Source organism: Hemiscyllium ocellatum, chromosome 30 (genome assembly GCF_020745735.1).
Source record: "Hemiscyllium ocellatum isolate sHemOce1 chromosome 30, sHemOce1.pat.X.cur, whole genome shotgun sequence".
Classification (NCBI taxonomy): Eukaryota; Metazoa; Chordata; class Chondrichthyes; order Orectolobiformes; family Hemiscylliidae; genus Hemiscyllium; species Hemiscyllium ocellatum.
In genome coordinates, this window is record NC_083430.1 from 32,502,583 (window position 1) to 32,517,678 (window position 15,096).

The window sequence follows — 15,096 nt, forward strand, 5'->3', positions numbered from 1 at the left end:
AGTAACATTGACAGTTCCGGAGTGAAGGATAACCATATTAGTTCAACACTAACACAGAAAATTGGATAATCCTATGATCCAACAATCCATCCATTTAGGAATGTATATCCATGAATGTGAATGCCTCCAAATTCTGCATCAGCTAAGTGATGTGATTACCTATTGTGAGCAACTTGTAGGGATCAATAGCTGAAAATGTGTTGCTGGAAAAGCGCAGCAGGTCAGGCAGCATCCAAGGAACAGGAAATTCAATGTTTCAGGCATAAGCCCTTCATCAGGAAGGGCTCTTCACCTTCATTATGCCTGAAACGTCGAATTTCCTGTTCCTTGGATGCTGCCTGACCTGCTGTGCTTTTCCAGCAACACATTTTCAGCTCTGATCTCCAGCATCTGCAGACCTCACTTTTCCCTGTAGGGATCAATAGAAATGCATTGCAAGAACATATATATTACTTTCCATTTCACCAATGAAATTTAATTGGGGAATTTAAGTAAGATGCTTTGACATTTTAAAAATGTCCATCATTTCAGTTTTGGGCAATCCACTGTCTGAAAGGGAATTAATTTCGGGTACTCAATTGTATCTACAAATGTTTAGGCAATGTAAGAAATACATCACTGAGGACCATGAATGGTCAAGGTGCTCAATCACAACCAAATGATTTATCGGCATTTTTCTGCCAGTAGAAATAAGGGTTGGAACAGAAAAAAACTTCACATTGATTTATACTGACCTACTTATTTCCTGTGATCTACAACATTACTCACCTTCTCTATAAAATCTGCCACTGACATCATTGTACAGATCTGGTGTAGCATGACAGCTTGTTGCAGGGTTTTGTTTCATATATTTAAAGGCGTAATGTTCCAAAATTGACTCCAAGGTTTCTCCATCCAACCTTTTTTGAAGGAAAAATGCATTTTTTCTACCACAATTCTGGGATCCTTTCACAAATTAAACTTAACATGAGGTGACTCGATTATAAATCAGAACTATAAGTCCATTCTAACACATTGATCCCTTTCAGTAGTGAAAGCCCTACCTCCTCCAACTCCAGGTACAAGTTCCCACCACTATCCCTGATCAGCCTTAACCTTACTCTGGCCATGCTCTTGTTCCTCTCATAAATGTAGAATGCCTTAAGGTTTCCCTTAATCCTACATACTAAACCTTTTTAATGTTCTCCTAACTGCATTCTTCTGTTCCTTCCTGGCTATCTTTTAACCATCTAGAGCCCAGTCTGAACCTTGCTTCCTCAACCTTGAGCAAACTTCCTTCTTGCTCTTCACTAGATGTTTCACATCCCTTGTCATCCAAGGTTTTTTCAACCTACAATCCCTTCCTTGCCTCAGTGACACAATCCTGTTCAACACTAAAAGCAAGTGCTCCCTAAACAACCTCCACATTTCTGTCATGTATTTCCCTGAGAACATCGGTTCCCAATTTAGGCACTCCAGTTCCTGCCTAATAGCATTATAATTTCCCCTTCCCCAAATAGATACTTTCCCATTCCACCTGCTCCTGTCTGTCTCCATGAGTATAGTAAAGTGATCGCTGTCATCCATAGCTGAAATCTCTATCATGCAAATGCTCTCTCACCAAGAGATCTGACAGCTGGCATGGTTCGTTGCCAAGCATCAAATCCAATATGGCCTCCCCTCTATTCAGCCTACCTTCATATTGCGTCAGAACCTTTCCTGGACACATCTGACAAAAAACTGCTCCATCCAAACTATTTGAACTAAGGAAGTTCCAATCAATAGTACAGGAGTTAAGTCACCATGACAACAACCCTGTTATTTTTGCACCTTTCCAAAGTCAGCCTTTCAATTTGCTCCTCTGTGTCTCTGTTGCTATTGGAGGGTCTGCAGAAAACTTCCAATAAAGTGACCGCTCCTTTCCTGTTTCTGACTTCCACCTAACTAGTAACTCGATCAAACTTCTTCAGCATTTCATTAACATTTTTCCATTTTCCTTTAACACTTCTCTGCCTAGGTGAAATTTTCCCAGTACCCTGAGCCTCTTCACTTCATTACATTTTGGCAGCCAGAGCATCATTCTCTCAATGACCAAAATTAAGACCTAAATCTGTTCATGATGCTGTAACTGGAAGCTGGGGTTTTGTGTGTGCATTCATCCTGACTTCATCAATATTCCTTTCTACAGACTCCCAACATTCTACCTACAGTGTCATTGCCCGACCGATTGTCTCACCATCAGTCCTGGAGGTGAAATGATGCTCTAAGACATGAAAGGGATCACATGCCAAACTTTGACAACTCTCCCACTGCCATCAAGCAATTGGAGGGAGCTGAATGATTGGAACATGTCAAGATGCTGCATGTTTGCTTTGGATTGACCATCAGCTACAGAAGTGGTGTCCATTTCCTTAAGGTCTTTCTGCATCTTACATTTAGCATTGAACTCAATATCTATTTACACAACAAGATAGCCCAGTAATTTATCAATGTGAACACCTTGTGATTTGAACTGTGGAAAGGCTGTATTTTTTTTTATTTTTCTGTATTTTTAATTGTGGACCGAAATAGAAAAATAGCTGTTGAAAAAAAAGGAATCATAGAATGCTTACAGTGTGGATTACTGCACTTTTTAATTAAAAGGTAAGTTACCTAACACTCATTGCAAATACTGTTTACACAGCTGCTTGTGCAAGCAATTCTAAGCTGTGGTAAAGACGAGCTGGAGCCAAGGGTCTGTGTGGAATGGAGCTTCAATTGGCAAAGAGTAGCTGAATGGTCCATAGACTAGAAACCAAATTACAAACACCTCCTGCTGAACAACAACTATGTGATTGGTTTTTGGGTGAATGTCTGTGAGTGAGAATATTTAGACAGAAGCCATTGTACCTCTGAAGGGAATGAGCTGTCCTTCGCAGTACAATAAAAAAGCTCAAGGTCACAGAAAACCAGTTTATTTCCTGTCACCAGTTGCTGTAAGCTATGATTCATAAGCAGTAAGTCAGAGACTTCATAAGTGCGAACCAGTTGCCCTGTTGTTCTTGTAAGCAAAAGAAAGTACCTGGAGAAGAAAGTTTCAGAAGTGACAGGATTTGACAAACCAGTAAGTTCATCATAGTAAACTTTGTGGATAGGGACCACTGAACCACCTCCTACTCTTTACCACTACCATGGCATATATTTTGTGTCTGTCTGTGTTCTATGTCCATGAATTGGGAGCTTTTAAAAGGGGCCATTTAAGATTTTAGCTAATAGAATTCATGATTGTTCATAAACCGTAGCGAGAATCCATGAATTTGTCGTAAATAGTCATTCTTGATCAGTACAGAAACCGAGTTTATACTTTCTGTCAACCTGGGTGTAACAGACAAGTAAATTGTGGGATTCTGCATCATGTGTAAAATCTTTGATTTTTGGATTGTCTCCGGAACAACGGAGCTTGATTTCCAGTGTGCTACCGCAGTGAGGAGTACAAACTCAATGCTTGTCTTTCCCACAGGCCTCATCTGCTGATTTCCCAAATTTTTGAAGATTGTCTCTGAAAAGATACAAATTTCATTGAACTGCTAATTTCAAAGTGTGAACACATAATATTAACACTGGCAAAATGATTGGGGGTGTTAAGGCTGGGAGGGTGGTGGTGTTGGGAAGCATTGGTATTGGTGGAGGTCGGAACAAGGACAGTGGCTGGAGATACCTCAAGGTGTATGCAGTAGAGTAGCATTGGAGGCCATTATAGGCTAGGGAACAGGGAGCAGGGACACAACTGACAATGACCACTATTGTGGCCTCCACAGTTCATGCTCCAAGATGTTGTTTGGTTTTGAGTATCATCATAGTTCCTCACTGCATAACGTCACCAGGTACCTGCTCTGATATCCCTGTTGAGATTTCTCAATATTTAGCTTATTTGCTGTGTTCACTAAGATAGGAAGCTGAATATTATTGAAGTTAGTTGTGTCTATAATAAGGTGTTTAACAATCCATCATTCCCTTAATTGGCAAATCACTGTTGCCAAGCAAGAAACTCAACTTTCTACTCAGCTGAGTTTCATAAATGGACTGAGACTGTTCCAAGAGAAGGATTGACTTCGTCAAATGTCTTGTCCAATTCTGCTCAGCCTCTTCATCAGAAACCTCTTCATGTTCTTCAAACTGTGCATTGAGGTCTATGTTCAGGCTGAGACTAAGCGTTTTTTTCAATTCTATCACAATATGCCTTGGAGTATGGTAACCTAAACATAATTTGGCAGTCTCAAATAACATCACCCCTCATCTTCACCATGAAAGTTTCCCCGGCCCCCAATACCTCATCTCCACTATGGAAAAGTTTCCCTGGCCCCCAACGCCTCATCTTCACCATGGAAAAGTTTCCCCGGCCCCCAACGCCTCATCTTCAACATAGAAAACTGCCCCACTGAACTCATTTCTACCTACCTCAACACTGTCCTATCCCCCCCAGTCCAGGAACACCCCACATACATTCAAGACACCATCCACGCCCTCCACCTCCTCCAAGACTTCCGTTTTCCTGGCCCCCGATGCCTCATCTTCACCATGGAACCAATCCTTCTACACATCTATCCGCCATGACCAGGGCCTCCAAGCCCTCCTTTTTTTCCTCTCCCGACGTCCCCAACAGTACCCTTCCACCGACACTCTCTTTCGTTTGGCCGAACTAGTCCTCACCCTTAACAATTTTTCCTTCGAATCCTCCCACTTCCTCCAGGCCAAAGGGGTAGCCATGGGCACATGTATAGGCCCTAGGTTTGCCTGTCTCTTTGCTGGCTACGTAGAACAGTTGATCTTCCGTAATTACACCGGCACCACTCCCCACCTCTTCCTCCGTTACATTGATGACTGCATTGGTGCCACCTCGTGTTCCCGCAAGGAGGTTGAGCAATTCATCAACTTCACCAACACATGCCACCCTGATCTTAAATTTACCTGGACCATCTCTGACACCTCCCTCTCCTTCCTGGACCTCTCCATCTACATTAATGATGACTGACTTGACACTGACATTTTTAACAAACCCACCAACTCCCATAGCTAACTGGATTACACCTGTTCCCACCCTACCTCTTGCAAAAATGCCATCCCATATTCCCAATTACTCCGCCTCCGCCATATCTGCTCCCAGGAGGACCATTTCCACCACAGAACACACTAGATGGCCTCCTTCTTCAGAGACCGCAATTTCCCTTCCCACGTGGTTAAAGATGCCCTCCAACGCATTCCGTCCACATCCCACACCTCCGCCCTCAGACCCCACCCCTCCAACCATAACAAGGACAGAACGGCCCCCAGGTACTCACCTTCCACCCTATCAACCTTCACATAAACCAAATCATCTGCCGACATTTCCGCCACCTCCAAAATGACCCCACCACCAGGGATATATTTCCCTCCCCACCCCTTTGGGCTTTCCGCAAAGACCGTTCCCTCCGTGACTACCTGGTCAGGTCCATGCCCCCTTCAACCCACCCTCCCATCCTGGCACCTTCCCCTGCCACCACAGAAATTGCAAAACCTGAGCCCACACCTCCTCCCTCACCTCCATCCAAGGCCCTAAAGGAACCTTCCACATCCATCAGTGTTTTACCTGCACATCCACCAATATCATTTATTATATCCGTTGCTCCCAATGCGGTCTCCTCTACACTGGGGAGACTGGACGCCTCCTAGCAGAGCTCTTTAGGGAAATCTCCGGGACACCCGCACATTCAACCACACTGTCCTGTGGCCCAACATTTCAACTCCCCCTCACACTCTGCTGAGGACATGGAGGTCCTGGGCCTCCTTCACCGCTGCTCCCTCACCACCAGACGCCTGGAGGAAGAATGCCTCATCTTCTGCCTCGGAACACTTCAACCCCAGGTCATAAATGTGGACTTCAACAGTTTCCTCATTTCCCCTTCCCCCATCTCACCCTAGTTCCAAACTTCCAGCTCAGCACTGTCCCCATGACTTGTCCTACCTGCCTATCTTCTTTTCCACCTATCCACTCCACCCTCCTCCCTGACCTATCACCTTCATCCCCTCCCCCACTCACCTACTGTACTCCATGCTATTTTCTCCCCACTCTAACCCTCCTCTAGCTTATCTCTCCACCCTTCAGGTTCTCTGCCTTTATTCCAAAATCTTGATTTTACTGCTTCTCGGATGCTGCCTGAATCGCTGTGCTCTTCCAGCACCACTAATCCAGAATCAAATAACATCATGGCAAGGCCTGTGGCAGTCTGACCATCCTCATTTTCCATAACTCATCTCAGCATCTCTTTTACTAAAGGATGTCTTGGATTACCTTGAAATGTCTTCTTTTCACACAAATAGTAACTTGTTGAAATATGTTTTACTACAACTCACTTCAATTTTCTATTCTTGAAGGATGCATTCAATCTGTTTTGAATCTGTGCCAACTTTAGAGGGTGAAGTCTATAAGAATGTTGTTTGATGGGAACAGCATTTCCTATAAATGCATCATGCGTAATTAGAATATTACTTCCCAGCTTTTTCCCACATACCTCCCCATGTGATTGTAATAATTCTTCCAGTTCAATTTTCCTCTGGAAGGTAACTCAATAAATTATTACAGTTATTGAGACTCTCCTCATTGTTCAATTTGATTCGAGGAATATTCAATTCAGATTCATCTGTATTTTAGTTCTTCTTATTTTAGGAATGCATCACAAAGTGTTATGATTCAGACCAGGAAATCAGTAACTGATACAGATAAACTAAAACCAAATTCCTGGTTCAGTGGGAGAAAATCTGGACACAGATAATCCCAATCATGTAATTGTTAATTATAAACTAATATTAGTAATCTCTATGAAACATACAGACAAAACAAAATAAACTCAGTCTGCCCACACCGGGTGTGCTGGCCGCCATATCTTCATGATTATTGCACAGTTGAAACTTGGCCAAGATAGAAGGTTTTGTGGATTGCACTGGAGGGTGAGCTGAGGGCTTAGCCTGTTATTTCAGGTGCTCATCTTAAACTTCATGCTGTCGTGTATTTAGTCCCTTTCAACTTTATCAGATTTGAGTCTCCCCTTGCCTGGAAATTTATCCTCAAATTTTCCCAAAACTACAGCAGACACCACAAGCAAAGATAAGTTTAAAAATAAAACCCACAAGCAGACTGAAACAACCAATCAGCTAAATGCCAGTTTCAGAACAAAAATCTTTATTTCTCAGTGTGATAAGATATTTCAACAAGTTACCATTTGAGTGAAGACATTTCAAATTAATCCAAGTCATCCTTTGATAAGAGATGCTGAAACAAGTTAAGGAAAACGAGGATGATGAGACTGCCACAGACCTTGCCATTGTGTTATTTGAGACCACCACGTTACATTCAGGTTACCAAGACAAATGGGGATAGAATTGAAAGAACGCATTGTTTCAGCATGGACATGGACCTCAATGCACAGGTTGAAGAATATGAAGACGTTTCTGATAAAGAGGTTGAGGAACAAGAGGAGGAGAAAGAAGATGCAGAAGAAGACATTGCAGAGGAAGATGATGAAACAGAAGAAAGACACACCGAGGAATCCACAGATGTAAAAGATTAATCATAAGGAATTGGATGGCTGAGATTTACACTAAATGGGGAAGTGTAATATCCTGAGACAAGAGACCATTAAACAGAATGAACAAACAATTAACTTTATCCCTATTAAAGGTCTGGGAGGGCAACTGTTTTGTCTGTTACTTGTTTTCCTACAAGTGAAACTACTGTAAATTTGGAACATTAAAACTGATTTTCTTGTGAAACTTGTCATGTAAATCTTTGGATTACTCCCAGTGCCACATGCTCATGAGGATAGGAATAGCCAAATAGAATAGACAATATGTGGCTAAAGAACAGGAGCAGGATGGAGGCTTTATGATCCAGAATCACACTGGTTTCTGCCTCTGGAAGGTGGGACCTATGCAAGTCTGACAGGATGCATCAAAACTGAAACGGGGACACCATCCTTAAGGGAGGTTGGAATGTTCTCGGAGGCAGCTTGGAGCTTCAGCAGGGAGTGAAGTGCAGACAAGTATAGAAGAAGATGGTGCAGCGGTAGTAGCCCTATCTCTGAGCCAGAAGCCAAGGTTTAAGTCCTATCTGTTCCAGAGGTGTCTCATAACATCTCTGAGCAGGTTGATTAGACTTTTTTTTATTAATAAAGTATAATCAGGTTAATCCAGAGACATGTGCAAATATAGTCATTTTAAGGCATTTTGAAGCATGGCAAGGCTGCATGCCATTTATTTTTTATTGCAAAGTGTCTGCACAATTTAAAATAGTCATCTTGGTCCCACATTGCTCTCCCTTAAACTGTATGTAACGTTCAATCATATTCTGGTTGCTGCTACTCAGGAGCACTTTCACCATGAAGTTAGTAGTTAATCCCATCTCATACGGTCACCAACTAAGAGTAAAGCTATCCCATCAAAATAATGGACAATGTCTGTGAGGAGCTGCACTTCCAATCACAGGCTGGTTCTGTCTTGCAAACATGGCAAAGAAACAGTCTGCAGTCGGATCATGAGTGACGTGAGTGGGAGCAGTCAGTAAGGCTGGTAGGCAGAAGACTGTGGCAATGGAAGATGAGGCTAGGGGTTGGGGAGCAAAGCTTTCAGTCCTGGGGTCTGGAGGGAATGTAGCTGCAGAGTGGCTGGTGTTGCTAAAGTAGAAGCCTGAGGTTGCTAAAGTATGCCTGTTGTCACATGCCAATTTAAATACTGTGGCGCAAAGGAAATTAATGATTGTGGCTTTAAGTTCACTAGGGTAAAGTAACTTTAGGATATTGTTGAAAACTTTTAATTCTGAGAGCCCAAATATACCAAAGATCAGCAAAAATATCCCATACATTAAGAGAAATCAAGAAGTTACTTTGTGACCTTATCACCTCAGAAAGGAGTTAGTGAGCATGAGAAAGGAGCCCTTGCAAAAAGTAGCCCATAAAACACAAAACATTACCGTGAAGAATATCTCAAGAGAAGCCCTTGAAAAATAAAATATTTTGACACTGGTCAGATGAGCAAATGGAATTCAATTCAGAGAAGTGTTATCTGCAACTTTGGACAAAGCAAAGAAATACTCTATGAATGGTCCTGAGAAGTTTAGACCAATAGAAGGACATTAGAGTGCTTATCCACAGGTTCCAAAAGATATCTGGGCAGTTGGTAAAGTGGTTAAGAAGGGATGCAGGATATATTTCTTTATTATTGCGGGGAGGATGTGGCACAATGAAAATATCACTTGTTGAGAAATCCAGAGATGCAGGCTCATGTTCTGAGACATGGGTTAAAATCTGATTATGGCAGCTGGTGAAATTTGAATATCATTTGAAATCAAAAACTCATCTAATGGTGGCCATGTAATCATTGTTGATTATTGTAAAATCCACCTGGTTCACTAATGTTGTTGAGGGAAGGAAATCCATCATCTTTATCTGGTAGCCTACATATGATCCGAAATGCACAGTAACATGGTTAACGCTGAAGTAGCCCAGAAAACCAATTAGTTCAGGAGGTGTAAGGGCAAGGCAACAACTGCCAGCTTTACCAGGTTTGGGCTATGTGAGGGACAATTTTGAGTTTGGGGTTTATTGAGGCAAAGAAACGGAAAGCCAATAAGTAATTCTCTGAAGTTGTAATGTCTCGAGACAAAATGAAATGCTTGGATCCAAGAAAAAAATTCTTGTTTAATGCAAAGGGAAGTGAATACAAAGGAGGAAGGTCATTCTTCAGTTATACCGGCTATTGGTGAGGCCATATTCAAGTACTATGTATAGTGTTGGTCACCTTATTTAAGGAAAAATACAGATACATTGGAAACAGAATAGAGAAGGTTTACCAAAGCAATGCCTGGTTTCCTGAGCAAACATTGAAGAGGATGGACTTGATCCAGTGGAGTTTCAAAAAATAAGAGCTAATTTGACTGAACCATACAAGACCTTGAAGGGTCTTGTCAGGTTTGATGTTTAATGGATATTTCTCAGTATGGGAGAATTTCGAATTAGAATTCTTTGTTTAAAAATAAAGGGTAGCTTATTTGGAATTCTCTTCCTCAAAAGGGAGTGGGAACAACATCTTTAAATATTTTTAAGTCAGGGATGGATAGATTCTTCATGAACAAAGAGGGTGAAAGATTATCATTGGTAGGCAAAAATGTAAGTTTGGGGTGACAATCAGATCAGCGACATTTTTGTTAAATAAAGAAAGCTTGAAAAGCTAAAATGCAGAATTCTGTTGCTGCAACTTCTTTGCATGCGCTTATGGGATATATCAGGAAAAGCTCGATAGAAATTTATTAGAGAATCACGCAGTTTGCAATCTCAAAATGACAAATTATTTGGGAATGAAGTCTAATCAGTCACATATTGTCAAACTTCAGAGGGAAGTCTCCCATTTTCTCCTGGTAGATGGAATCAAACCACTCATTCTGAGACACAAGAAAGTGATTCTTCCAGTCTCCAGTAATTCCTGAAAGCAGATAATCAGAGATTAAATATTTAGTGAAATGTGCTCGACACATAGACACAGTATATAGATAAGCATAAATTTGAAATTAGCAACAGATTATTCATCTGTTATTAACAGAATTATGCATTTATAATGTTGCACATCAATTCAAATCTGAATCAGAAACACAGATTGAATGGTTCTATGATAGACCATTACTGTTGAGGTCATGATTAGAATTGCAACTTTGAAAAGCATGGGGCATCAAAATTATTATATCAATGGAGTGTCACCAGGGATTTCCTGAGATGGCGTCTTTGTGTGTGTAATGTTACTGTAGGAAGTATTGGAGTTTGGAATCACCCCTATGGAGTCTAAATAAAGATCTGTTGTGAAACCATTCCTGCCTAATTTGGAACATTGAACATTAATACCAATGCTGTTTTTCTGTTAAGCAATTTTGTTTCTCTATTTTAGGTGAAATCTATCGCAATTCAGATACTCATCATAAACTAGAAACATTTAAAAAGTCTAAGACAACATTCAAGGGTTATGTAAAGTTTTGTCACTCGGGTTCCAGTTCTTGTGGTTGTGGGTATGTTCATCGAGCTCGGAAGTTGATTTGCAGGTGTTTCGTTCCCTGTCCAGGTAACATCTGCAGTGCTTTGGAGCCTCCTCTGCTCTACTGTGTCTTCTGGGTTCTATTTTGTTCCATTTCTGCTGATTCCGTTTGTTCATTGTAGTGTCCGGTATATTGGGTGTAAGTCAATGTGCTTGTTGATAGAGTCTGTGGCTGAGTGCCATACTGGCCACGACAACATACAACCAGAACCAGCAACGAGTAGCAGCAGAAACGGAGTCAACTAAATTCCTGAAAGCACAGCACAGCAGAGCTTCACAGGAGGCACTGAAGATGTCACCGAGACAGGGGACAAAACGTCTGCAAATCAACTTCCCAACTCAGCGAATATGACCACATCTAAGAAACCATCCTTGAAGACCATTAATGGTGAGAATTGTTAGGAAGCATTATTAAGGTTAGGTTGTGTTCAGAAACTTTATTGTTAGGTAGTGCTCACGTAAGGTAGTATTAGCAAGTCTAGAAATTGTTAGCTTCACTAGACAACAGCAAGCCATTATGTTACACTAAGAACAGACTGAAACACTGATGGCATAATGAGGCCACAGGGAGGGTGAACAGATAACAGGACATTGAAACCGTGTTAGATTGCACGTAGCTCATACTGAGGTAACTGAAAAAAAAGTTATCTCTTTTGGGACCAATTCTATTAGAGTATACCGCTTCTTACCAAATAAGGATGTAGCACTAGGATGCGAGGGGCTAAAAGCTAGACAAAGAGAACAATAGATCAGAAGGCGCTTTCTCCAGTGAGCAGTAAACATCTCACTGTATTGTGTACGTCTCTCTCTCTCAGTAAAAGCTTATATTTTGAATCAGATCCAGTGTTTCTCTCCTTCAAACGAACACCAGGGACGGTAGCTCCGTCCTAACAGAATGCACTATTAAGCCAATTATTATTACATATTTTCTATTTTTTAAACTCCTCTCAGTAAAAATAAGGGCTGAATAGATACTAATCTTTCAAGCAACCATAAAGCTGATATGTACTAACCTGCTTGTGATCACTGCATTACTCACCTTTTCTAAAGAAAGACCCACTCTCTGTATTGAACAGCTCTGCAAGATCTTTGTAGTTTGTTCTAGGGTTTTCTTTCATATATTTAAATGTGCATTGATTCAAAATTGACTCCAAGGTTTCTTCGTCCAATTTTTTATTCAGAAAAGATGCAACTTTTTGTACCACACTCCGGAGATCCTTCAATAATTCAGAACGGGAAGTCATTCAAAGATAAATCTAAAACATAATTATTTTCTAACATTCATAAATCTGACTAGCATTCTCCTATAATTAAGGTATACACATTTACTTCCAACTTAGCAATAGCATTTTTAATCAGATCATAAAAATTGTATTCTGCCACATAATGACTATAATTCAAATTTTTTTCAACATCATCGGAATGAATTGCCCTGCTCTAGTGCATTTATTAATAGCTTCTGGTGTTGTTTCAGTGCATTAAGGTGCCCACTGTGGGTAATTTACATTTCAGCTCCATGAGGAATGTGGGAAGGACAATGGCTTTGTAGACCAAAAGTTTAGTCTGAGCCTGTAGATCATGGTCTTCAAACACCCTTCTTCTGAGATAGGCACAGCTCAGGTGGGCTGTTGTATTTCTGCATTGAAGTTGGCCTTGGAGGAGAGAAGGCTTCTGAGGTATGGAAGGTGATCCATGTTTTCAAGGAGATGGTCATTGGTCCTTGTTGTAGGAGAGGTGGGGAGACTGTTGATGGAGAACTAGAGTGTTTTTTATGTTTAAGGCTAAGGCATTGGAGCTTTTGTTCCTTGGCAAAGCCATCCAAGATTCACAGCAGATCTTCCACAGAGCGTGCTGCGATGGCATTGTTATCAGCATATTGAGTCTCCAAGGTGGAGGTATTGGAGACCTCGCCCTTGGTCTTGAGGCTATAATGGTTGAACAGTCTGTGATCCATACGTTAAATGATTTGAATTTCCTTGGGCAGTGAGATGGAGGGTGGCATCAATGAAGATGGTGAACAGAATGGGTGCGATGATACAGCCCTGTTTGACCCTGTCTTTACTGTGAAAAGTTCAGGCTAAGCACTGTCACAGACATGTCAACATGCAGCAGCCTCAGTATCCTGATGAACTTATCAGAGTAGCTGCATCATGACAGTATCCGGCACAGAGCCTGATGGTTGGCTGTGTCAAAGGCCTTAGATTGGCCAATGATGGCTTTGTAAAGTGGTTGTTTCTGTGCCTGGCATTGAAGTCTCCAAGAAGAATTACCTTGTCCTTTTTGGGGATGCTTGACAACAGTGTTTCAGGGTCAGCACAGAGAGTCTCTTTTATTTTCTCCCCCAAGTCAAAGACTGGTGCAATGCACTCACAACTGTAGCCATTTGATTGTCGGTGACCATCAGACAAATTGCCATGAGTAAGGAAGTTCAGAGAGACAACTGATGAGCTAGTTCTTAATTGTGAATCTAACACCATGAATTCTGGGCTCATCAGCAGCTTTCCCTTTCCAGACGAAGGTGCCCTCCATCAGCATGACAGGCTTCAGGAAGAGCATCAAGGTCGCTCTGGCATCTCTTCAGTTCTCTGGCTATGATTGCAGTTATTCTCTCAGGTTGGTCACTTCTCAGGTCAATCAGGGTTCTTATATTCCAGGCTCCAAAGTTTATTATTCTTTGTTTCTGACTACATGTGAGTGATCCCTCTGGACCCAGTAACCCAGTCGAGAATTTTGAGTCAGGGTATCATTAGAATACCTTTCCCAGCCCCCTCACCTACTGGGTTGAGCAGCGCAGTTCCCAAACAGGGGTGAGTGCAGCTGTGGAAATGCTCTATCTTGTCGTCCAGGAGCAGGACGACTGAGTCTGACACCCACCACCTAGTGTCTGTTGGTGACTAAGGGTTTCCAGATATCACACTCCTGCCCCCTCCACTACTAGCTGATCGCCATAGGACTTTTGTCCGGGATGTAAGTCGGACAGGAACCTCTTGGGAGGATGCCTGTGTGTAATGTCTTTTAACATGGGGGTGTGGGTGCAGGAGAACAGACAACCGCCATATGGATCATTATAGATCGGGGTTGAAGCCCAGTGATCCGGAGGCCAAGATGACTGGCAGCCATTCTCTGTTGCAGACTTCATTCACCCTTGACAAGCATTGTGATGCTCTAATTTAAATTCAGCTCCCATTTTCCACCATTGAGGTCTTTATGCTTCATTTGGAACCTCATCCTTAACCTTACTACCCTCCAGAGGGTTTAGCTTTCGGTGGGGGGTTCCTAAGTGTACCCAAGAGGATAGCTTCTAACATTTTCCCTGGAGAAGTTCATTGCCATTGCCCACAACTTCCATCCCACGCTCAAAATCACTTGGTCCACCTCAGACAACTTCCTCCGCTTTCCTGACCTCCCAAACCCGCTCCCCAAAAACTCCATCCCGTTCTCCCAATTCCTTGCCCTCCACCGCATCAGGTCTTCTCTACATCGGGGAGACCGAATGTAAACTTAGGGAACGGTTCACAGAGCATCTTAGCCAAGCCTGCAGGGGCCAACCAGACCACCCAGTCACCGCCCATTTTAATTCCCCATCCCAATCCCTTTCCAACATGATATCCTTGGCCTCCTCCATTGCCACAATGAATCAGACCTCATATTGGAGGAACAATACCTCGTCTTCTGCCTGGGCAGCCTACAGCCCGAGGAATCAACATTGAGTTCACCAATTTCAAGTGATCTCCCTTTCTATTGCCCAACTCTCTTCACGGCCCCTTCTCCTCCCTTCAATTCCTGCTCCTCACCCCCTTTATCTGCAGCTCCCCTTTCATTCACCCCCAGTCCGGAAGAAGGGTTACACCCAAAACGTTGATTTCTCCACCTCCACAGGCTGCCTGGCTTGCTTTGTTCTTTCAGCCTCCTGCTTGTCTACCTTGGATTCTAGCATCTGCCTTTTTTTTGTCTGTAACCTAGTTTTTGGCATCTGTCCAACTTCTTTTTTTCTAATGGAACCTTCTCCAAATATAGGGAAATTTGGAA

The 15,096-nt window shown here is 42.2% G+C and overlaps 1 protein-coding gene across 1 annotated transcript in view; it reads right to left on the reverse strand.

Moving 5' to 3' along the window:
- Positions 1-10,267: 10,267 nt before the first annotated feature.
- The window catches only part of LOC132829850 (amine sulfotransferase-like), a 42,793-nt gene continuing 37,964 nt past the window's right edge, over positions 10,268-15,096 (reverse strand). Inside the window, exons 8-9 of the mRNA XM_060847231.1 lie at positions 12,107-12,284; positions 10,268-10,467 (exon numbers count right to left, since the gene is read on the reverse strand). Of these exons, the coding sequence (XP_060703214.1) occupies positions 10,358-10,467; positions 12,107-12,284 (288 nt within the window). The 3' untranslated portion in view covers positions 10,268-10,357. The remainder of the gene's footprint in view (positions 10,468-12,106; positions 12,285-15,096) is intronic.